This window comes from Chanodichthys erythropterus, chromosome 12, assembly GCF_024489055.1.
Source record: "Chanodichthys erythropterus isolate Z2021 chromosome 12, ASM2448905v1, whole genome shotgun sequence".
NCBI classification, from domain to species: domain Eukaryota; kingdom Metazoa; phylum Chordata; class Actinopteri; order Cypriniformes; family Xenocyprididae; genus Chanodichthys; species Chanodichthys erythropterus.
This window is the reverse complement of record NC_090232.1, coordinates 43,704,422-43,726,834: the sequence shown is the minus strand read 5'-3', so window position 1 is coordinate 43,726,834 and position 22,413 is coordinate 43,704,422. Positions and strand designations below refer to the sequence as shown.

The 22,413-nt window shown below is 35.5% G+C and overlaps 2 protein-coding genes across 3 annotated transcripts; both read left to right on the top strand.

Moving 5' to 3' along the window:
- The first annotated feature begins 1,924 nt into the window (after nt 1-1,924).
- On the top strand, nt 1,925-11,988 carry zgc:66455 (uncharacterized protein LOC393502 homolog). The gene is made up of 10 exons (XM_067405082.1): nt 1,925-2,039; nt 2,116-2,146; nt 4,122-4,535; nt 5,976-6,662; nt 7,481-7,540; nt 7,667-7,755; nt 7,843-7,901; nt 7,986-8,137; nt 11,234-11,368; nt 11,490-11,988. Exons 1-10 carry the CDS (start codon nt 1,962-1,964, stop codon nt 11,858-11,860), a joined length of 2,076 nt encoding a protein of 691 aa, XP_067261183.1. The 5' UTR covers nt 1,925-1,961; the 3' UTR covers nt 11,861-11,988.
- Nucleotides 11,989-13,887: 1,899 nt separating this feature from the next.
- elmod2 (ELMO/CED-12 domain containing 2) lies at nt 13,888-22,173 on the top strand. Of its 2 annotated transcripts, none has more exons than XM_067403627.1 (9): nt 13,888-14,013; nt 14,644-14,791; nt 16,678-16,706; nt 16,823-16,920; nt 17,863-17,992; nt 18,090-18,223; nt 18,312-18,380; nt 18,482-18,615; nt 21,053-22,171. In XM_067403627.1, exons 2-9 carry the CDS (start codon nt 14,647-14,649, stop codon nt 21,208-21,210), a joined length of 897 nt encoding a protein of 298 aa, XP_067259728.1. In that variant the 5' UTR covers nt 13,888-14,013; nt 14,644-14,646; the 3' UTR covers nt 21,211-22,171. The 2 variants fall into 2 exon arrangements, with proteins under 2 accessions (XP_067259728.1, XP_067259729.1); XM_067403628.1 differs by lacking the exon at nt 13,888-14,013 and adding an exon at nt 14,035-14,101 and having other exon boundaries at nt 21,053-22,173.
- The last annotated feature ends 240 nt before the right edge of the window (nt 22,174-22,413 follow it).

Here is a 22,413-nt window from a genome sequence, read left to right as displayed (position 1 = left end):
CTGTCACCGTAAACTGGCCTGTCAATCATCTTACTTCCTCCACATTTCATTTAGTTAATTTCCTACCGTATCGGAGAGAAATACAGCACGTTGATCTGCAGTCGCGGGTCTTTCATGTGGAGAACTCTCCTCATATTAATGCATAATGATGCATTTAAAAGTTAATGGCCATTCGGATCTTTATAAAAGTCCACATTGGTATTTGCAGATGAAAAATAACACGGGTAACATTAAATATATATTTTCTATCAGGTTAAAATGATTATTATGGTGCGTTCAAGTCATGTCGGAAAGATCGTATTTACGAGCAGAACCGACATGAACGCCACCATAATGTCGTAAATACCAGTGGGAAGCTCGTAATTTTCTTTAAGCTCCGATCTATACGAGTTGGGGGCGTGTCAGTCAGAAACATAGCGAAATACCACAATACCTGCAGGTATTTAGCAGTGACATTGTCAGGCTTTTCTATTTACAACGAAGTAAGCTGATTCCCAGCTAAAAAATATGATAGCATCACCGTATAAAAATGTAATATGTAACAATAAAGTTTACAATGACTTCATAAATGAATTAAAAAACATAAAAAAGCAACATACAACTAATGCACACAAGTGTTATTTTGTGTCATTCATTTAGAGAAGGCACACCGCCATTATACTCCGAGGAAAGTGACTTGAACGCACCTACCGTCGTACACACGACTTCCCACCTCAGACAATATTTATTTATTTATTTATTTGTTAAAGTTTTTTTTTTTTTTGGCGTCTCATCGTAGATTCAAATCTATAAATCAAAATGTATTGCATTTATGAAGAAAAGGTTCAGCACCCAAGGCTCTATCGCTATTGCCTCAATGGTGTACAGTGTCTTTGGATGGATTAGGACTGTTTGTGATTTGGTCTTAGGGACTTAGGAGTCCTCTTGAATACTCCTAACGTTTCACAGATTTAGGAGCTAGTTTTAGTGCTAAAATGCTTTGTGAAATACTCTTAGAGCAAAAATTTAGGACTCCTAAAATTAGGACTGACACACCCATTAATTTTAAGAGTTTCTCCTAAATCGGCAAGTTAGGAGCTACTTTTAGCCTTAAGATGTTTTGTGAATACGGCCCCTGAACTGAATCCTCGTCCAATGCGCAATGGGTTGTGGGCAATATTAGCCTTTATAGTGTGCACGGATCCACACTTCGAAAATCTACCGGAAATAGTAGACCATCCGGGGACTTTTGGCATACTCTTTTCAACATACTATGCTTTGGGACACACTTATTTTAATCTCACATACTATTTAGGATGGATAGTATGGACATTGGAACGCAGGGAATATTTCTTTGCATTCCGATTCTGACATTCAAAGGCACAGGTTTTTTCTCTTATTCTGTGGATTCAGCACATTTTCCTCCAGTTTTACCACTATTTTTCTGCCACCATTATGCGCGCGCAGCTGCAAGTGACGTCCGCTCCACGTGGTACATCCTCACAATTCATTTTCAAAAATTTGGCACTTTATTTGAGATTTTAATAGGGATTTAACCCCAAAAACGTATACAAATTTGAGGCCATATTTGATGCGATGGTTTTATTTGCTATATTATTATCAAGCTTACATTCAGATTTATGTAGGGAATATGTCCTGTACTCTGCCATGATATCATCATATAATTATGCACACGTTATCACTGCATAATGCTTAATAGGCTATTTCACGTGCTATTTATAAAAGTGGGCAGAATTCTACACAGTATGGTAGTACTATAGCATTGTACCAACCTGAAAGAGATCGAGCAGCGCCCTCTGTCGGATCAAGAGAGCGTCGCATCATGTCATTCACTCATGCGCGACAGTCAGGTACCTCATTAACTGCAGATATAATACAGGTGATGCTAACCGCTTCTTCCGTTTATGTTTTAAAACAAGCAACTTACAAAAACGTGGAAAGTTCACGATCACAATTCTAAAATGCCACGGCGGCATTTATTGAGCAAATATAGTCTTCTGATATTAATTTATTTGACATGTTTGATAAACAGTGCTGAGGTGAGTAACTCTTCATAGGTCATTTGATGGCGGTCTGATGGCTTCACGTCTCACTCATGCTGTCTGTTTTTAGCAGATCATCAGAAATGACGGCCAAGCATCCGCAGGTAAACAGCTGTCCGTCACATTTGCATGAATAAAAGCATTTTACACAACTGAAAAAATGGTGCTCTTGGTTTATACTTAAAGGGGAAGTTCACATTAAAATGAAAAATCTGTCTTCATTGTTATAAACCTGTATGAATTTCTTTCTTCTGCTGAACACAAAGGAAGATATTTTGAAGAATGTCAGTAACTAACCAAACAGTTGATGGGCCCCATAGACTACATAGTATTTTTGTTTCATAGCCTACTATGGAAGTCAATGGGGCGGGGCCCATCAACTGTTTGTCATCAAAATATCTTCTTTTGTGTTCTGAAGATTAATGAATGTCTTACGGGTTTGGAACAACTTGAGGGTGAGTAAATGATGACAGAATTTTCATTTTTGTGTGAACTAACCCTTTAACACAGGTGTGTCCAATCCTGCTCCTGGAAAGCCACTGTCCTGCAGAGTTTCGTTCCAACCCTAATTAAAGGGTTAGTTCACCCCAAAATGAAAATAATGTAATTTAGTACTCACTATCATGTTGTTCCACACCCGTAAGACCTTTGTTCATCTTCGGAACACAAATTAAGATATTTTTATGCCAGCAATGTTACTGAACCTCTCAAGATCCAGAAAGGTACAAGAGAGGTGACATTGCTGTCTATGCAGGCCTCACTGAGCCATCGGATTTCATCAAAAATATCTTAATTTGTGTTCTGAAGATGAACGAAGGTCTTACGGGTGTACATTCTAAAAAGAAAATGGTGCTATATAGTACTAAAAGTGGTTCTTTGGCTCATAATTATAGGGGAACCACTTTAAGTGCTGTATAGCACCAAATCTTGGTGCTTCATTGGTTCTTCAGCGGTTCTTTGGGATGACTGAGGTGCTATATAGCACCGCTACTGTATACAGAACCTGTTAAGCCCCTGTATGGTTCCTCAGTGGTTCTTTGGGGTGGTTAAGGTGCTATATAGCACCACTGCCATTGTAAGAACCTGTTAAGTCCCTCTAAAGGTTCTTTACGAGCCAAAGAACCACTGTTTGTGCTGTTTAGCACCACTTTTGTTGAAAAAAAATGCAATATGACACCCCTTATGGGTTCTACATGGCACCATTTGACAAAGGTATTGTACAGCACCTTTAAAGATATGCTACACCGCACCAAAAGTGGTTCCCCTATGATTACGAGCCGTAAACAATGTATTGAAGTGATACTGCTGATTGCCATGAATATAGCCATTGCTGTTGATATGGCATTAAATCATAAATGAATGAATGATTATGATCCAAGAAACACTTTTAGTGCGCTATAGCACCTTTTTTTTTTTTTTTTTTTTTTTTTTTAATGACACGAGAGTGAGTAATAAATGACATTATTTTCATTTTTGGGTGAACTAACCCTTTAAACACACCTGAACCATCTAATTAATGTCTTCAGGATTACTAGAAACTTCTTTTCCACTCAAACTTGGCGTCATCAAGCTATGGCTTTTTGAAAAGGCCTCTAGCGACCTCTAGCAGACAAAATTATTACGTTCTGCACTTAAACTCATTTAAAGCTGCTGTCCATAACACGCAATTAATTACGATAATTCACGCAATGTTGATGCTTTTAACATTAACAATTAGAGAAAGAAGTATAACAATAATAATTGACATTTGATTTTCCTGTGAAACTTATTTTGTACATACAAGACGTAGCATCTGTAATTACGATGTACAGTAAAGATCCACACTGGTGCGTTGACTGACAGACCCACACATAACTGCACGTCAAAACATTAGATTCATCCGCGCTGAGGAGCCGTGCCGCTGCACAGCATGTAAAGATAATTCCGCAAATCACTGCAATTGCAGGTTTCAAACGGGGATGGCGATAAAGAGGCAAAACTTATGGACTGCTGCTTTAAATGGCCAGTAATTATTCCTCTTCAATGAAAATATTTAGATTTTTGGGAGGATAAATGTGCTCAGCTGCTCTCTCTGGTCAGGTGGAGGCCGAGAGAGATACGCCTTCTTTGCGCTGCGGAGCTGCCATCAAGTTCTCCACGCTGACAGCGGTGAGTTCTTCTCCCCGGACTACCTGTGCTCAAACCCCCCCATGTGGTGCAACTGGACCATCCAGGTGCATCCTGAGAAGCGTTTGGAGCTTTATCTGGAGGACTTGACGTCCCCGGACGCCTGTGAGCTGAAGAGCGATCAGATCCACCTGGATGAATCTCCGGCGGCTGCAGGTGGACAGAGGGTCCTGGAAAAGTGCTGGAGAACTGCCAGCTACGTTTCCATGTCAAACAAGGTTCATGTGGTGCTGCTCATCGACGGGAACCCACCCACCCCATACAGGGGCTTCTATGGACGTTATAAAGCTTTCGGACCACAGGATGTTCCTTATCTTGGTTTTGAAGGTGAGCGAGTTTTTAAATAACTTATTTGTATTCATTTTTTTCTCTCTCATTTTGTATTCATTTTTTTACTCTTTCTGTATCTTAAAAAAATAAATATCTTAATTATGTCAGATAACACTGAAGCAAAACATGGTCAGGTCAAAGTGTCTGAATTTTTTATCAGTTTTACTGGTAGTTCACTGTATGAAGAATTTTTGGTTATATTATGTCAGTTTACTTTATTTAAAACATTGTTATATATATATATATATATATATATATATATATATATATATATATATATATATATATATATATATATATATATATATATATATATATATATATATATATATATATAAATATAATACATATAATACATATAATACATATAATATATACATATATACATACAGTACAGTCCAAAAGTTTGGAACCACTAAGATTTTTAATGATTTTAAAAGAAGTTTCATCTGCTCACCAAGGCTACATTTATTTAATTAAAAATACAGTAAAAAAACAGTAATATTGTGAAATATTATTACAATTTAAAATAACTGTGTACTATTTAAATATATTTGACAAAGTAATTTATTCCTGTGATGCAAAGCTGAATTTTCAGCATCGTTACTCCAGTCTTCAGTGTCACATGATCCTTCAGAAATCATTCTAATATGCTGATCTGCTGCTCAATAAACATTTATGATTATTATCAATGTTGAAAACAGTTTTGTACTTTTTTTTTTCAGGATTCCTTGATGAATAGAAAGTTCAAAAGAACAGCATTTATCTGAAATACAAAGCTTCTGTAGCATTATACACTACCGTTAAAAGTTTGGGGTCAGTAAGAATTGTTATTTTTATTTTTTTGAAAAGAAATTAAAGAAATGAATACTTGTATTCAGCAAGGATGCATTAAATCAATCAAAAGTGGCAGTAAAGACATTTATAATGTTACAAAAGATTAGATTTCAGATAAACACTGTTCTTTTGAACTTTCTAATCATCAAATAATCCTGAAAAAAAAATATTGTACACAAATATTTTGTACAATTGTACACATTAAATGTTTCTTGAGCAGCAGATCAGCATATTAGAATGATTTCTGAAGGATCATGTGACACTGAAGACTGGAGTAACGATGCTGAAAATTCAGCTTTGCATCACAGGAATAAATTACTTTGTCAAATATATTCAAATAGAAAACAGTTATTTTAAATTGTAATAATATTTCACAATATTACTGTTTTTACTGTATTTTTAATTAAATAAATGTAGCCTTGGTGAGCAGACGAAACTTCTTTTAAAAACATTAAAAATCTTAGTGGTTCCAAACTTTTTTGTGTGTGTGTTTACATGTATGAAGGAGTGATTTTATTATTTTTTTTAGTAAACTGATATAGATGTAGATGTTGACACCAGCAGCACTGTTTGTATTTCTCTTTACAAACATTCCTATAGACATGATCGAAGCAGCATTAGGTGGTGATGAAGATGAAACGGATGCAGTTACGGATGCTCCTCCAAGTCTGAACACCCAAACCACTTCCCAAACCACTTCTGTTCTGACCCGCTCTGTGAAGATTGGATCTAACTCGGTGACCAATGAACTCCCTTTTCAGAAAAGGGAATCCTCGATAAAGAGTCCTGTGGATCCACCTACGGATTCAGCTCCTCGCGTTCTGGCATCTGGTTATGACCGCGATGTTGCATCCGATGATGATGATGCATACTATGATGATTATTTTTCTGCAACATCACAAGAAAGAGCTGGTGAGTGGGCTCCCGAGACCCAGCAAAACCAACCAGGAAGTGGACGGGCCCGAATCCGCTCCAGATACCAGGCGGCCTACACAAACCTCACAGACACCCTCAGCGCAAACACTCACATGCCACACATCAGGACCGAAGCTGTTAAACCCACCGCTCGCTCTCCATCTGCCATGCGCAGGAATGTGGACGCGCAAGCACGCTCTTCTGATGAAACTGAGCCGGACAGAGACAGAATGGGGTCTGATGTTGGGGAAGTGAGGTGGGTGAGAAAGGGACAGCAGGATGATGGGAAAGACATTTCGACGAAGGTGACAGTGACGACTGAGAGCAGCGTCACACTGGACACACAGCCCAAATTACACCGCAGATCTAAAGGTACAGCTCCTTTTTTTAAAAACCATTATCTTTTGCATAACCAGAGCCTTTTTTTTTTTTTTTTTTTTTATATATATATATTTAAAAACCATTATCTTTTGCATAACCAGAGCATTTTTTTTTTTTTTTTTTTTTGCATTGAAATTATTTTCATAATCAAACACACCAACATTTTCTAATTTAATTAAAAATGGCCTATAATATTTATTATTATGCAAGGGGTAATATTAACAATTTTTATGTATGCTTAAGAATATTTATTATTATTATTCAATATTAACAATATTAATTGTATAATTAATTCAGTAACTCATAAATTCATTTAATTGATCATTTAAATCATGTTGGTTTTTACCATTTCCATACATTTAATTATGGTAATGTGAATTTGGTGGAACAATAAATAATGATAATGATAATAATATTATTATTATTATTATTATTATTATTATCATTATTAATAATATAATTTATTATCATCATCAATCATTTAAGGAGTAATATTAATATTTTATTAATGTTTAAAAAGTTAAGTGTTAATTATTTATTATTATTTTTTTATCATCATCTAAGGGGTTTCATTAATATGAATGATTTTATTAATAACTCTAAACATTAATAAAATCATTAATATTGTTAATATTACCTCTTGGATGATGCTGATATTATTATTATTATTATTATTATTATTAATAATAATAATAATAATAATAATAATAATAATGATATTTATATTAATTGTAGTAGTAATAGTAAATATGACCCAGGCATTTTAGCTTGATCTATTTTTTTGCATTAACCTTTGTTTCCATCCCTAGAGAAAAATCTCTACCAGCAAACCACAGGAAATGTCACCCACAACAGCCATTTCCCTGGAGGTGAGGAGTGCTTTCAAACTGATCATTAAACACATTAACCTAATAATTCAGCTGAAGAAGTTTAGGTTCTACTGTAGAAAGTGTAGAGAAATCGTTCTTCTGCTGTAATATCATCTGTCCAATCAGAGCTCTTGTTGGAGGTCGGTGTAGAGGTCCGTCTGGAGCCTGAACATCATGAAGAATCCTCTTCCCTCAGATCTGCTCTAGAGACCATGGTGATGCTCAGTATATTTCTTTAGACATTCCCTAAATATTATGATTCCCCTAGATGGTCAACTTTTGTGCTCAAAATTGGTTCACAGATACGAGAAGCATGTGGACATCTCACCCCAAAGAGCCTGGACTTCAAAAGACTGAAAAAGTGAGTACTTCCTGAAGCATGTTCATTTGGAGATTCTTCTAGGTAGTAGATCTACTGATGGACTGTTGATGGGTTTGTTTCTAGGTTGAGGTCTGGTGTTTTGTTCATCGTGTGGCTGCAGTTTCAGAAGGCCTCTGTCGGGGATCTTCAGTCCGGTCTGCAGGGGCTACAGGGCACAACCGTCAAATCGCAAACCAGCAAAACTCAGGGCGTCATTGCATCAGTCTCTACTGAAGGTGATTGCACACTTGTCACATGACTTTTCTGGTTTCATAATCCTTGCTGTGACCTCATACTAGCCAAAGACACACACTGCTCTCTGTCAGTACCTCACTGAGGTGTAGAGTTGAACCAAAGGTCGGTTGCATAAATTGCTTATATATTTTTACAAGTTAGTCATACATTTTTTTTTTTCAATTTTTTTCAATTTTTTTCCTCCTTTAGGCTTGGGGCCACCGAACACTGATAGTTGGTCAGACTAGGATTCAAATTAGACAAATCTGTAAACTAAGAGTGTGCTTTAAGAACTAAAGTAACTGATCACCCCTTGACTAACTGCTAGTCAAACTAATTCTTAAGATACTGTATTAACTTAGTGGCCATTTATGAAACTGGATGGTTTCTTAATATCAGTTGAAGTGTCCGCATGTACATTAAAGCATATATTTGATTTTTAATTTGACTTTTAACTTTAAAAGCAGATATTTGCAGTGTACGGTAGTTCTAATGTTCTCAGTGTGTAAAACAAAGTAAACATGGAGCTGTTTTGAGATTGCATGTGAAATATTTAATTACTGTTGTTGTGCATCAGGGATCTTTTAAAAATGTCTTTAAATTAATTTAAATTTTATATTTGTGGAATATTTATTATTCAAAAATTGGTGTTTTAAATATTTAAACAAAATTAGAATTTTATTAACTATGTTTTGTAATATACTTTAAATATAATTTAAAAGTGATTTCACTAATGTATAAAGTTAATATTTGTAAGTTTTGGAAAAGCTATTTAATTTTCATTTTAATTAATTTAGTACATGGATATTTTAGCTGTCTATATACTACTTAATTATATATATATATATATATATATATATAAGTACATTAAAATATTAAAATAATTTAATTAAAAATACAGTAACAAACAGTAATTGTGAAATTACAATTTAAAATAACTCACCAATATTACTGTTTTTACTGTATTTAATTAAATAAATGTAGCCTTGGTGAGCAGACAAAACTTCTTTTAAAAACATTAAAAATCTTTTGGACTGTACTGATATATATTTTATATAATTTTTTTTATATATATATATATATATATATATATATATATATATATATATATATATATATATATATATATATATATATATATATATATATATATATATATATATATATATATATAATATTATATCGACACAAATTGATAGGTGAAACGACAAACAGCCACCCACAAATAGTCTATAAACAAAGCATCAGGCTGTCTTTGAGTTCACTAGAACAACGGTTACAGTTGTTCATCAGGCTAGAAGAATACTAAAATTCCTCTGTTCAATTAGCTCTATTACATCGAGTGTCACACAGACCTATAACAACCCAGCCACAACACATAATTGCGAATAACATGCCTCACCTTGACACAGGTCTGGGGTCAGCTTCCTTTGCTGTTCGAGTTAACATGAACTAAACAGTGGAATTTGCACCGCAGCGCCCCCACACCTTGATGCTCATGACAAGAATAGCATGTATTTTTCACTTTATTGAAGTGAATTAGGTTTAAATCAGTCATGCATGAATGAATATTTTTACAATTTTACACAATCCACGATGATCACATGACACAAAGCTGAAATTTCACATCAGAATAACAGTCAATCATTTTTGAGACCCACAAAATTTCACATCACGTTTTCAGGGGAGCCCATGTCTTATTAAAGGAATAGTTCACTTTTTTTCTCCATATAGTGGACTTCAATGGGCACCAAACAATTGAAGGTCAAAATTAGTTTCACTGCAGCTTCAAATTGTTCTACACAATCCCAGATGAAAAATAAGGGTCTTATCTAGTGAAACCATTGCTCATTTTCTGAAAAAAATGGAAAATTATGTAAGTTTTAACCTTAAATGCTCATCTTGAACTAGCTTTCTTCATTAGAATTCCAGCAGTGTAGATGCTGCTAAGCGTATTACTGCCCTCCTCAGGTCAAAGTTTGAACTAATTTTCATATGCAATATGCTAGTTAAATAGTATATAACAATTAGTTCAAACTTTCACCTGTGGAGGGCAGTAATACACTTAGCAGTGTCTACACTGCCGGAATTCAAATAGAGGAGAAGAGGGCTAGTTCAAGATGAGCATTTAAGGTTAAAACTTACATAATTTTCCATTTTTTTCAGAAAATGAGCGATGGTTTCTCTAGATAAGACCCTTGTTTTTCATCTGAGATTGTGTAGAACAATTTGAAGCTGCAGTAAAACAAATTTTGACCTTCAATCGTTTGGTGCCCATTGAAGTCCACTATATGGAGAAAAATCCTGGAATGTTTTCATCAAAAACTTTAATTTCTTTTCGACTGAAGAAAGAAAGACATGGACATCTTGGATGACATGGGGGTAAGTAAATTATCAGGAAAAGTTTATTTAAAAGTGAACTAATCCTCCGTAGTTCGCACCCTGGGCCAAATAATTATATTTTAGTCTCATCTGATCATAACCTTTTTCCATGTGGCCTCAGAATCTTCAAGGTGTTTTTATGGCAAAGCTCATAAGGGAGGGTCTGTGTTGTACCAAATACCTTCCACTTCTTTTTGATAGACTTCACTGTGCTTCTAGGCATTGAAAACCTTGGAAATTTTCTTTGTATCCATCTCCTGACTTGTGCCTGTCCACAAATTTATCCCAGAGATCTTTTGACAGTGCCTTGCCACACATAGTTGATTGTTTGCTTCAGTTGCACTACCAAGGACTGAAATGCTCCATGCAGGAAAGCTCTTGTCATGCTGAGCTAATCAAAATGACCACAGCTGATCACAGTTGAAAGTCAAATGGCTTTGTGTGCCACTGAGAAGGTGATAAGCTACACCTGATTGAGTTTACAAGTTATTTTTAGGAGGGGGGTGATCCTTTTTCCAACTCTGTGATTGTTTAATTTTTTTTTTTTCTGACATGTTGGTGTTATGTCTTTCACTTGGATGTTGTACTGACAAACACTGATTTTTAAATACATTCAGTGTGGTCAGAAAATATGAATGAAACATATTTCATGAATGAAACTTATAAAAGAAACACTAGTTTTAGGTCTTATGGTCAATTTGTGTGTGTTTGAACAGACATCAATGAGTGTGAGACACAAATGGTGGTGTGTGACGCTCACACTGAGTGTGTGAATCAGTTCGGATCATACTCCTGTCGTCTCCGTAGTTACCGCGAGGGAACTAGCGTTTGTGTGGAGTCTGCTGAACCTGGTATGGACTGATATATTCAGAAGTTTATACTGACCGGTCTACTCTATTTTCCCAATAACTTTCCTCTCTTGTTCTTTGATTGCCTTTCATAACTTAATTTTCCTCTCCACTTGCTTTCTAGACTGTAGCGGGACATCTCCCACAATCCTCCAGGGTGTTTACGCCATCTGCGGCCTGCTCGCGTTGCTCATCTTGCTGTTGCTGTTGGTGATTCTCTATCTATACCGCCGACACTATAGGGGGTCGTTCTTCCCTCGCTGTCAGAAAATCAGTATTAGCAGTGTCGTGGATGCTGTTGCCAACGACGATGACAACAATAACACAGGAAATGGCAGTGGTGCAAACCCATCCAGATTCCCGCCTCCACCCGCACCCATGAGGATGCCCAAAGACGGCCACCGCTCTCTGGACCTTCCATTATTACGCTTCAGCTCTCTAGTGCCTCCTGATGGATTTAGAAGTAAAATACATGCAGAGAAACACCAGTTTTGATTGTTTGTCTGAGAGTGCTGTCACTGCACTGCACTTCACAGGGTGTGAGATTTGGTCTTATTTGTACTAGAGCAATGTACTACTTTTACTGTTTCCATGTATGCTTTTTTCTAGTTTGATTTATGAAGTATTTTGGTAAAACACTGGTTTCTGTTTGGTCTGTTCTTGTATTTTTGTTCACAGAAGATTTCTCACTCTTAAATAGAATTGAATAGAACTCAAAAGTGCTTTCTGTACTTTGTGGTTTTCAGTGTTGGAAGTGATGCATTACAAGTAATCGGATTACTTTCCCCAAGTTACTAGTAAAGTAGCGCACTACTTTTATATTTACAACAAATATCAGTTACTTTTAGTAATGCAATATTGTAGCTAACACATTACTTTTAGAAAGTAACTTTTCCAGTGGTTTTATGCAACTAAATTTGTTTGCACATTCAACTCTATTCTGTCTTGCGACACATTTTTGGGATTCTACAGACACGGGAATCTCAACATATCAGAAAAACAGCGCAAATGTTTTTACAATTACAGTACTCCACTTCTAGTTTACCTCTTGTGGCTAATGAAATACTTCTGCGACACTTTAGGTCGATATGTTTTACTAGTTATGCTCTGCTCTAAAATTTTTCATTAACTAAAATAGCTTTTGGTAAGGGCAATCTCTATTAAAAATCTTTAGAAATTCAAAGGAGGTGTGAACCTGTACATTTGTACAGTATCATTGATTTATAATAGACTTTATTCAGAGAAGCGCCATGATAGACTTACAGTGTTTTCAATAGCATCCCCTTATGGAAATTAACCATGGTTTTATTATAGTAAAAGTGTAATAATCATTTTTTTCTGGTGGAAAATTACCATTTGTATAACCACACTTTTGCTACAAATACCACGGTTAAACTAAGGTTAGGGCAGTTAAAGGCTTAGTTCACCCAAAAATGAAAATAATGTCATTTATTACTCACCCTCATGTCGTTCCACACCCGTAAGACCTTCGTTCATCTTCAGAACACAAATTAAGATATTTTTGTTGAAATCCGATTGCACAGATAGGCCTGCAATGATATTTCCTCTCTCAAGATCCATTAATGTACTAAAAACATATTTAAATGAGTTAATGTGAGTACAGTGGTTCAATATTAATATTATAAAGCGACAAGAATATTTTTGGTGCGCCCAAAAAAAAAAAAAATTATTTAGTGATGGCCGATTTCAAAACACTGCTTCAGGAAGCTTCGGAGCGTTATGAATCTTTTGTGTCAAATCAGTGGTTCGGAGCGGCAAAGTCACATGATTTCAGCAGTTTGGCAGTTTGAAATGCGATCTGAATCATGATTCGATACACTGCTTCATGAAGTTTTGGAGCATAAATGAATCAGTGTTTTGAAATCGGCCATCACTAAATAAGTCGTTATTTTGGGTTTTTTTGGCGCACCAAAAATATTCTCGTCGCTTTATAATATTAATATTGAACCACTGTACTCACATGAACTGATTTAAATATATTTTTAGTACCTTTATGGATCTTGAGAGAGGAAATGTCATTGCTGTGAATGCAGGCCTCACCGAGCCATTGGATTTCAACAAAAATATCTTAATTTGTGTTCTGGAGATGAATGAAGGTCTTACGGTTGTGGAGCGGCATTAGGGTGAATAATAAATGACATTATTTTCATTTTTGGGTGAACTAACCCTTTAACTACAATAACCATGTTGTTGTTTTTATTTGTTGTAAAACCATGGTTAATTTTCCTAAGGGCTGTATAAAGCTTTATAATTTTCCACAGCTCATGTTGTCTTAAGTTTTATTGTTTGTTTTGTGTACTGAAATTTCTTGTAAAGATATTTTTTCAGTGTCCAAAGAACAATCCAAAAACATTATATAACAGTACAAACCACTGAAGTAATGCATGTCTATCCCTCTCAGCCTCGCTTTCATTCCCGCTGAAAATCAAAGTGTTTTTTTTCTTCTTTTCCCAAAACAGATAAGTGTATTATTATATAAATAACCAACTCCAAATGGTATATATTAAATGATTTAAAGTGATTTGTCACAGAAAGGCTCATTTGAGCCTTCTGGGATTATGGTTCAAGCGTCCGTTCTTCTGCGCATGCGCACCAATCCGAATCATTTCCGGGCGAAGTGACTGCTAGTAAGTGTGATGCATACAGTTAACGTTACTGGACTACATAACATCTTTAGTTAATAGTATTAAATGCTAGAAAAACCAGCGACTCAACGTAAAGTAGTATAAACTGCGGCAGCGTCACGCGAATTTTCTCATTAGTTGAATTCACGCTGCTTATTTGTGTTTTTGATGTTCAATATATCTCGTGCATGAACAACCTGTTGTGTTGTGTTGTCCAGCTGATTTTCTTAAAGCATCATTTGTTTGGTTTACGTATCAGCTTAATTAGTCATGCAGTTGAATAGTTTGTGTGCTTTGTGTGAGTTCTGAGGGCTGATTTGATGGCGGACAGTGTAAACAGAGTCATGCATAGATCTTATTGGTTAGAGATTACTAATAATGCTTATTCCTAGCAGAATGCCTGCAGTTTTGACAGAGTACAAGGATCAGCAGCAGCTCATTTGCTTTGAATGAAGTGTATATTCCTGATGTGTGGCTCTAGAGCCAGAAAGAGTTGTGTGCACGAGCTGTATGCAGTTCACGCTAAGAAAATGCATGGAAAGTGTCCATATTATGTATGTTGCGTGTCTAATAATGCATGTGGAGAAAGTGCAATAGTTGGACTGAAACTAACTGATCATGTTTGTATTTCAGAGGATGTTGGGGTATATCTGGAAGTGTTTCTATTCCTCCTGTCTGCGCTTCTGGTTGAAATGGTTGCTCCGGCTGGTCACAGGAAGATGCGAGTTACAGCGCATTTGTGCCCGATGCAAAGCTGGAGCTCTGAGGACATCACAGATAGGTGACGATGATATGTGTGCACTGGACTTATTTATGTTTATTAATGTATGGGAGAGTAGTTAAAGGTATCGTTTTAACTTTAAAGTTCTGTTCATGCAGTGACCTGTTTGTAGTGATTATTTGGCTGAAACTCTTGTTTTTAAAGGTGCAATATGTATATAAAATATCCAAAAACCACTAGGCCAGTGTTATATATTTTGTTCACTTGAGTACTTAGAATATCCCAAATGTTTGCAACTAATAGTAAATCTTGGGAAAACTGCCATTTTAACCAAGGCTCCGGGACGTGTGAGGAGTCGCCTGTCAATTGCGTCATACCCGCGTTACCCTCGGTTTCCGGTTTTATTTTGTAGAAACCATGGAAACACCAAAGACGCTTTAATATATTACATGTTTTAATAGACAAGGTTTTGATATATTTATAGACAGAAAACTAATTATTGTTATATAGTTCAACATGTTTAGTCTTATTGTTTAAATCTAATTTTCTTGATGTTTTGTGAGTACCATTCTTTACCATGCCTCAGAGAAAAACACTATTTTGTGAAGTAACTAACATAGCATAATCAGATGCAGCTTTATTTTTAGTAACAGTAATACAGCATTTTCTCCATCATACAATATGTTTTAAAATTAATTGCATGCCATTAATCAACACAAGCCATCCAGCATTTAATATAATAATCTAAAATCAATCTATCTTACTGCAGTGTGTTTTAAACAAGTGTCTCGCAGCAGCCGCGGAGCAAACGCACAGAGTAACGTTATAATATAATTTTCAACACACTCAAATGTATCTACAGTAATATGATAAACAGAGCTGTGTTACCTCATACTCATGACCAGAAAAGCGGAAGCGGCGCCGGCGACTGTGGCATAATAAAAGTTCCTCTGCTCGTGAGGCGTGTGTTGCGCAATCGCTCCAGCTCCTCGTTCAGCTCCCACAACACTCGCTCCTTCTCTGCTTCATACTACAGTAACGTTAATAATCACATCCATGAACATGATTTCTTTCCGAGTCTTATCCCTATTCTTTTCCACCAGCTGTGAGGTGAAGACCACATGTCCCAAGATTCCACGCTCAAACTTGGCATCATCAAGCTACGCCTTTGTTTTGAATAGGCCTCTAGCGACCTCTAGGGGACAGGAAATTTTACATATTGCACCTTTAAAGGGATACTCCACCGTTTTTTTCATATTAAACTATGTTATTCCCTTAACTAAGACGAGTTGATACATACCTCTCTTGTCTCAGTGCGTGCACTAAATCGCTCTGTCTTGCGGCGAAACTTTGTTAGCACTTAGCTTAGCCCAGTTCATTCAATAGGGGCCAAGCAGAAAAGTGAAAGTCCTCTCACCGGCCCCCGCTCCCTCTCCTGTAAAAGTCACGTTGGTTCTATTGACGGAAATGAGAAGGAGGAGGAGAGGGAGCGGGGGCCGGTGAGAGGACTTTTCACGAGTGAAGATATTACTGCGCCAAGTCAAAGTGCTCCCGAGCACTTGCTATGGTATTCCGCCATACAATATAGTTATCCATTTTACACGCTTAGAAAAGCGCAACGTTTTGTTTTGTGTCACCGTCCTAGGTCGAGTTACACTACTCGGGTAACTGTATTTAAATAGGGAAAACGTGGAGGTGTTTGGTAGCTTCTCTGCTTGGCCCCTATTGAATGAACTGGGCTAAGCTAAGTGCTAACAAAGTTTCGCCGCAAGACAGAGCGATTTAGTATTTAGTGCACGCACTGAGACGAGAGAGGTATGTATCAACTCGTCTTAGTTAAGGGAATAACATAGTTTAATATGAAAAAACGGTGGAATATCCCTTTAAGACAAAATTTGAATTGTCATGGATAACTTTTACAAACCTGTCGTTGATTTTCTCTGTAGAGTATTCTCTGAAGTCCTCCAAAAGCAAGGTATGTTTAATCTGTTTGCTTCAGCAATTTATTATCTGAGTAAACATGGATGAGAACTACATTGATTGATCTGCCAAGATTTATCTGACGAACTCTATTTGTTTGTGTTTGATCAGGTATTGCGAGCCGCTTTGACTTTGAAGGAGAATGATTTGGAGGATCATCTGTCTCAAATTATCCGGGAAAAGAGAATCAAGGAGCAGAAAGATTCAACGTGAGGCTTTCTTAAGATTGGGTTAACTTCATTCAGTAGGGAAAATCAACTTTAAAGTGAAGACATTCACATTTTTTAAATTGTTGGTGTTCACAATATGATATTATCTGTAGTTTTATTGAACATTATTAAGCTTGCACACCACAACGACTGTATTCTAGATATTTATATATTTGCCCTGATATGGCATAAACTGTAATTTTTCTGAATAGAGGAACCTTCATTTTGACCAAATAGCCTCAAGTTTGTTGAAGTTGTTTTTGTAAGACATTTCCCAGACAGCAACATAGTGTGTAATCCACATATACCAGAGGTGGGCCGGATCTGGCCCACACTATGTTGCTGTCAGGGTTGTTTTTAACAATAAAAAAAAAGCTTCCTAACAATAAAAATACTTTTCACAAAATACAAATTACACATTACAAAAGAACCATCATCCTTTAATTTGAAATAATATTTCAAGGAAGAAAAAAGAAAAATACAAAAAAAAATAAATAAATAAAAAAACTGCTTAATACATTGCAAAAATTATGTTGCATTTTTCATGTAAAAATCTAGTTAAAAATAATAATTTGTCCCTAATAAAAATATTAAAATGTATTAAAATAAATATCAAAACATTTTATTAAATATTACAAATATTTTAGGCATTTATTTTAATATTTGACAAATGCACAAAGGTAAATAAAAAAACACTAGGACTTCAGTGAACATGTATGAGTAGCAGTGAATCATTGAATAAAAAGAGTGAATTCATTTACTGAAACGCTTTGTAGTTATTCATGGAAAAGAGTCAAACTTTTGTTCCACTGTAGTTTAAATCAGAGACTCACTAATCAAAAAGGTTTATTGGCTTCACAATTTTTATTTTCCCAGTTGTCCTTTGTTTTATATATAGAATGTTGTGGATATTAAGGTCTAACAGCAGTTTCACTCTTACAGGTTTAAGGTGAATCTTCGCCAGTGCTTGTTACAGATCAACGGATATAACAAGCTGTTTGAGGCGGTTGAGGAACTAAGAAAAGAGGTGTTCGACTCTGAAAACGAGGCACACGAGACCATGCTTCTGAAGGTGACTGAAGCTCAAATCATCTTCAGGTGAGATATCAGACTTTGAATCAGACCCGTCAGAACTGAAAAACTCTGTGTGTTTGTTTGCTCTCCTCCAGCTGTGGGACTTGTTGATGCCGTCAGTGAAGTTGGAATCGAGGATCACTAAGCAGTGGGGAGACATCGGTTTTCAAGGCGATGACCCGAAGACTGACTTCCGAGGGATGGGGATGCTGGGACTCACAAACCTTCTGTATGTGAAACATCTTTGATTGCTGTGCTGTTTTTATCCCGTTGCTTTCTTGATCATTTTAAGATGATGTTTTTCTTTGTTTTCTCAGTTTTTTCAGTGAGAAATACACTGATGCTGCCCGTCAGGTCCTGTCACATGCGAATCACCCCAGACTCGGGTAAGTCCTCTGTGATCTACGTCATATGCCACACTTAGCGTTAGCTTAGGATTGTTAGTGAAATTGATACTTATTATTATGATATCTTTGTGTCATTGCAGATACTCATATGCCATAGTGGGCATCAATCTGACCGAGATGGCTTACAGCTTGATGAAGAGTGATGCTCTGAAGCTTCATTTCTATAACACAGTACCAGGAAAACCTGAAATGCTGCACTTCCATCAGTTCTACTGTGAGTACACACACGCGCATATATATATATATATATATATATATATATATATATATATAATATAATATAATATAATATAATATAATATAATATAATATAATATAATATAATATATATATATATATATATATATATATATATATATATATATTAGGGCTGTCAAAATAATGCGTTAATTTCGATTAATTAATCTGAGAAAAAAATAACGCGTTAAAAATATTAACGCAGATTAATCTATTCCGTATTGACCTTTGAACCTGGAGTCGTTCTCGTGCGCACAAGCTCTTTCAAAGTAATCACCGTCTTTGCACTCTCTCTACCTCACACATAATAATCTAAATCAACTGACACAATGCTAAAAGTTCGTAAGCCCGAATCCATGTTTCACGAGGTGCATTCGGAGAATGGGTGTGAATAGAGCTCAAAAGAGCGTCACCTCATCTTCTCTGACAGGCGCCCCGCACGTGCAGCTGACATAAACCACACTTTCAGTAAACAAAAAGAAAATCCTATCCAGTGGTGAAGTGTTTTCTGTGTTGACTAATCTTTTGCGATGTCCTAATAACAGTCGCGATTCGCACGCAACGCGTCAACATCCGCTAATGTCCAATTCGTGACCTAATGACTCATTTGAACAGATTCATTTTAATGAATCATGACAACAACTGATCTGTCCACATGGTCTATAATGAATCATTTACTCGAACAACTCTGAAATGAGAACATAAGTGTGCTTACCCCATTTAGCAAGAGTGGTTACTAAAATAACCTGAAAATATTGTGGATTATTAAGGCTAATTTAAATGTCAATGTGTAGTAAATTAGGCCTACCTATAAAATCAGTTAGTTTAGACTGGAGTGAGGTGAAACAAGAACAAAGCAAGCTGTTAGCTAGGTGCATTCAATTGTATATGGTAGAAAAATATATTATTAGTTAATGTAACTTCTAAATGCTACTTTTTAATACTTTCAGGTTTAGCAAAAAAGCATCTTCTCAAAGCTATAAAATCTTTTTCATTTTAAAAGTGAACTAAAAAAAAGAAAAAAAAAATTACCTCAAGCTTTCCTCACTCTCAGCCATCCTAGGTGTATAGGACTTTCTTCTTTCTGATGAACACAGTCGGAGAAATATTAATAAATATCCTGATGCATCCAAGCTTTATAATGGCATCAGCGAGTATGAAGCTGAAGAAAGTGCATCAATCCATCATAAACATACTCCACACGGCTCTGGGGAGTAAATAAAGGCCTTCTGAAGCAAAGTGACGTTAAATATGGATTTTTTTTTTTTAAACAAACACAAGTTATAAAGTAAAATATCTAGCTTCCGCCAGACTGCCTTCCATATTCAAGTTAGGAAGAAAGCGTAACTGGCGTCGTGTCAGTTAAGCTTTTTTCATAAGTCGAATAGGGAAGGCGTATGTTGGTAGCGTAAGCTTTTTGAACTTTTTTTTTGTTACACTTTCTTCGTAACTTGAATACGGAAAGCAGTCTGGTGGAAGCTAGATATTTTATTATATAAACGATAAAAATTGACCTTTTTTTTTTTTAAACAAACGCATCACTTCGCTTCACTTCAGAAGGCCTTTATTAACCTCCCAGAGCCGTGTGGAGTATGTTTATGATGCACTTTTTTCAGCTCATACTTGTTGGTCCCATTCACAGCCATTATAAATCTTAGATACATCAAGATATTTATTAATATAACTGATTGTGTTCATCAGAAAGAAGAAAGTCATATACACCTAGGATTGCTTGAGGGTTAGTAAAGCTTGGGCTAATTTTCATTTGAAAGAGAACTAATCCTTTAAAGCAGTAAACAATGTTTAAATATGATAGAAGTGAATCTGTCAAAACTTGTCAAAATCATGGCTTTGTGTAATATTTCATTACAAAACAAAAAAACAAATTAATAAAAAAAATGATTGTACTAAAACAAGGCTTCATTTTCGTTTAGCTTTCATTTTCATTTTTTTTTTTTTTTTTTTTTTTGCATTGACTTTTTCTCTCCAGTTCTTTTTAGTTCTCATTACTGTAAAAAAACTAATAAAATATAAAATACTGTTTAAAAAAATTAAAATCAGCAGAAATGCAATGGAAGACTGTTGACTAAAAAAACAATACTTTATAATTTATACTTTTAAAAATAATTTATAAATAATAATTTAGTGCATAATAAACGACAATAGTTCTTTTTGCATAATAATGGGTAATAGTCATACTACATTTATGCTTATTTGAAAAAAAAATGTTTTATACAGAAATTTCATTTTTTTGCCTTATATTACAGTAAATTTTCTATTCAAAGGTCCTAAAATAGGCTTACATTTCTTTATGTAAAATGTCATGTATTTTGTAATTGTTTTCTTTTTCTTTGTTGGACCTGTTTTTCCTTGTCTCAGTTATGGTCATGTGTTTCCTCTGTCTCTGTTGGTAGGTTACCTGGCGTATGAGTTCGATAAGTTCTGGTTGGAAGAGGAGCCGGAGAGCATTATGGAGTTCAATCGCTACAGAGAGAAGTTTCACGACAAGGTCAAAGGGCAACTTCAGGTGCCGGAGGTCACGCTTCTCATGACCGTGGACCAAGAAAAGTGACTTCAGCGTTCCAGCATCATTTCAAAGACAATAGGAAACCGGAACAGTTCCTTTTGTTTTCTTTTTCTATTGACTTCATGATAGTTTTTAGTTGGGAAATGTACAACGTGCATGAAACTTTATTTGAATATTAATAATTAAACAACAACTGTATTGAGTGTACATCAAGGGTACATAGCTGGTTGTTTAGCTGCATTTACCTGGTCAGGGAAAAGACTTCCACTGTTAAGTATTACAAATAATACTTTAGAAGTGATATTTTAAACTTCCCCATCACACTTGAACGTTTTGGTCGTGCACACATGACTCCTGCTTCTTAATGTTTACCCATCTCAGGAAGTTGATGTTTCTGTTCATAAGATTTTAAGAAGTTGTTTTTGTCCTATATGCAGATGATTCAACATCTTTGCATGTTAAAATGCGTTTAAGTTGTATTAAACTTTCACCCGTCATCGTCTGCACAATTCTTGATGTGGCCTATAAACAAGTATTTAATATCTAATCGGTTATATGATCTGTTCTGTGAATATTATTCAGACCTCGACTCAATTCCAAAGTACAGCATTTGTATGCACAAACGTTGATGTAACGATGTGTTGTTGTCTTATTTATAAACGATGTTTGGTTTTGAAGATGTAACTTTTTATTCCTGATGACCCAATTAATTTTATAGTGTTGGATTCATACCTAATGTTGAAGAATAAAATTAGTAACATTAAAACGCAACGTTTGCTTTTTTTCTTTAGAGCTTTGGTCATAAGAATTAAAGATTTGAGATTTGTAAAACAATGGAGATTTTTTTATAAAATGGGTAATGTAGTTTTTTACGTGGTCGCCATTTCCTTTATTCACCTTTTTTCCTTTACTAGATGATTTTAACTCATCCTGTGACATTAATTTTTTTAAATAATCCTTGTAGTCTCTCAACAATTATGTTAATAAAATCTGCTTGGATAACAAGCAAAATGCTGTTTAAAAGTCACCTTGTGTTACAAAAATGAGGTTTATAGAATTATATATAAAACCAATCAACATGTGCATGACTAATGCATGATACCATAAATATTTAAAAATGCTATATGTTGAATTTAGGAACCCTTGTTATTAGTGACACTGGTGGCCGTTAAGTGAACTACAGCCAGCAACTTATTGCTCGCACTCGTGCACAACATGACACTGAACGTGATTCAAGTTGAAGTTGTC

Coding starts and splice junctions, on each gene's coding strand:
- zgc:66455 (XM_067405082.1), top strand. CDS start 1,962: ATGCCACGGCGGCATTTATTGAGCAAATATAGTCTTCTGATATTAATT. Junction 2,147..4,121: donor TGACGGCCAAGCATCCGCAG/GTAAACAGCTGT, acceptor CTCTCTGGTCAG/GTGGAGGCCGAGAGAGATAC. Junction 6,663..7,480: donor ATTACACCGCAGATCTAAAG/GTACAGCTCCTT, acceptor TTCCATCCCTAG/AGAAAAATCTCTACCAGCAA.
- elmod2 (XM_067403628.1), top strand. CDS start 14,647: ATGTTGGGGTATATCTGGAAGTGTTTCTATTCCTCCTGTCTGCGCTTC. Junction 14,792..16,677: donor TCTGAGGACATCACAGATAG/GTGACGATGATA, acceptor TTTTCTCTGTAG/AGTATTCTCTGAAGTCCTCC. Junction 18,224..18,311: donor CTGGGACTCACAAACCTTCT/GTATGTGAAACA, acceptor TTGTTTTCTCAG/TTTTTTCAGTGAGAAATACA.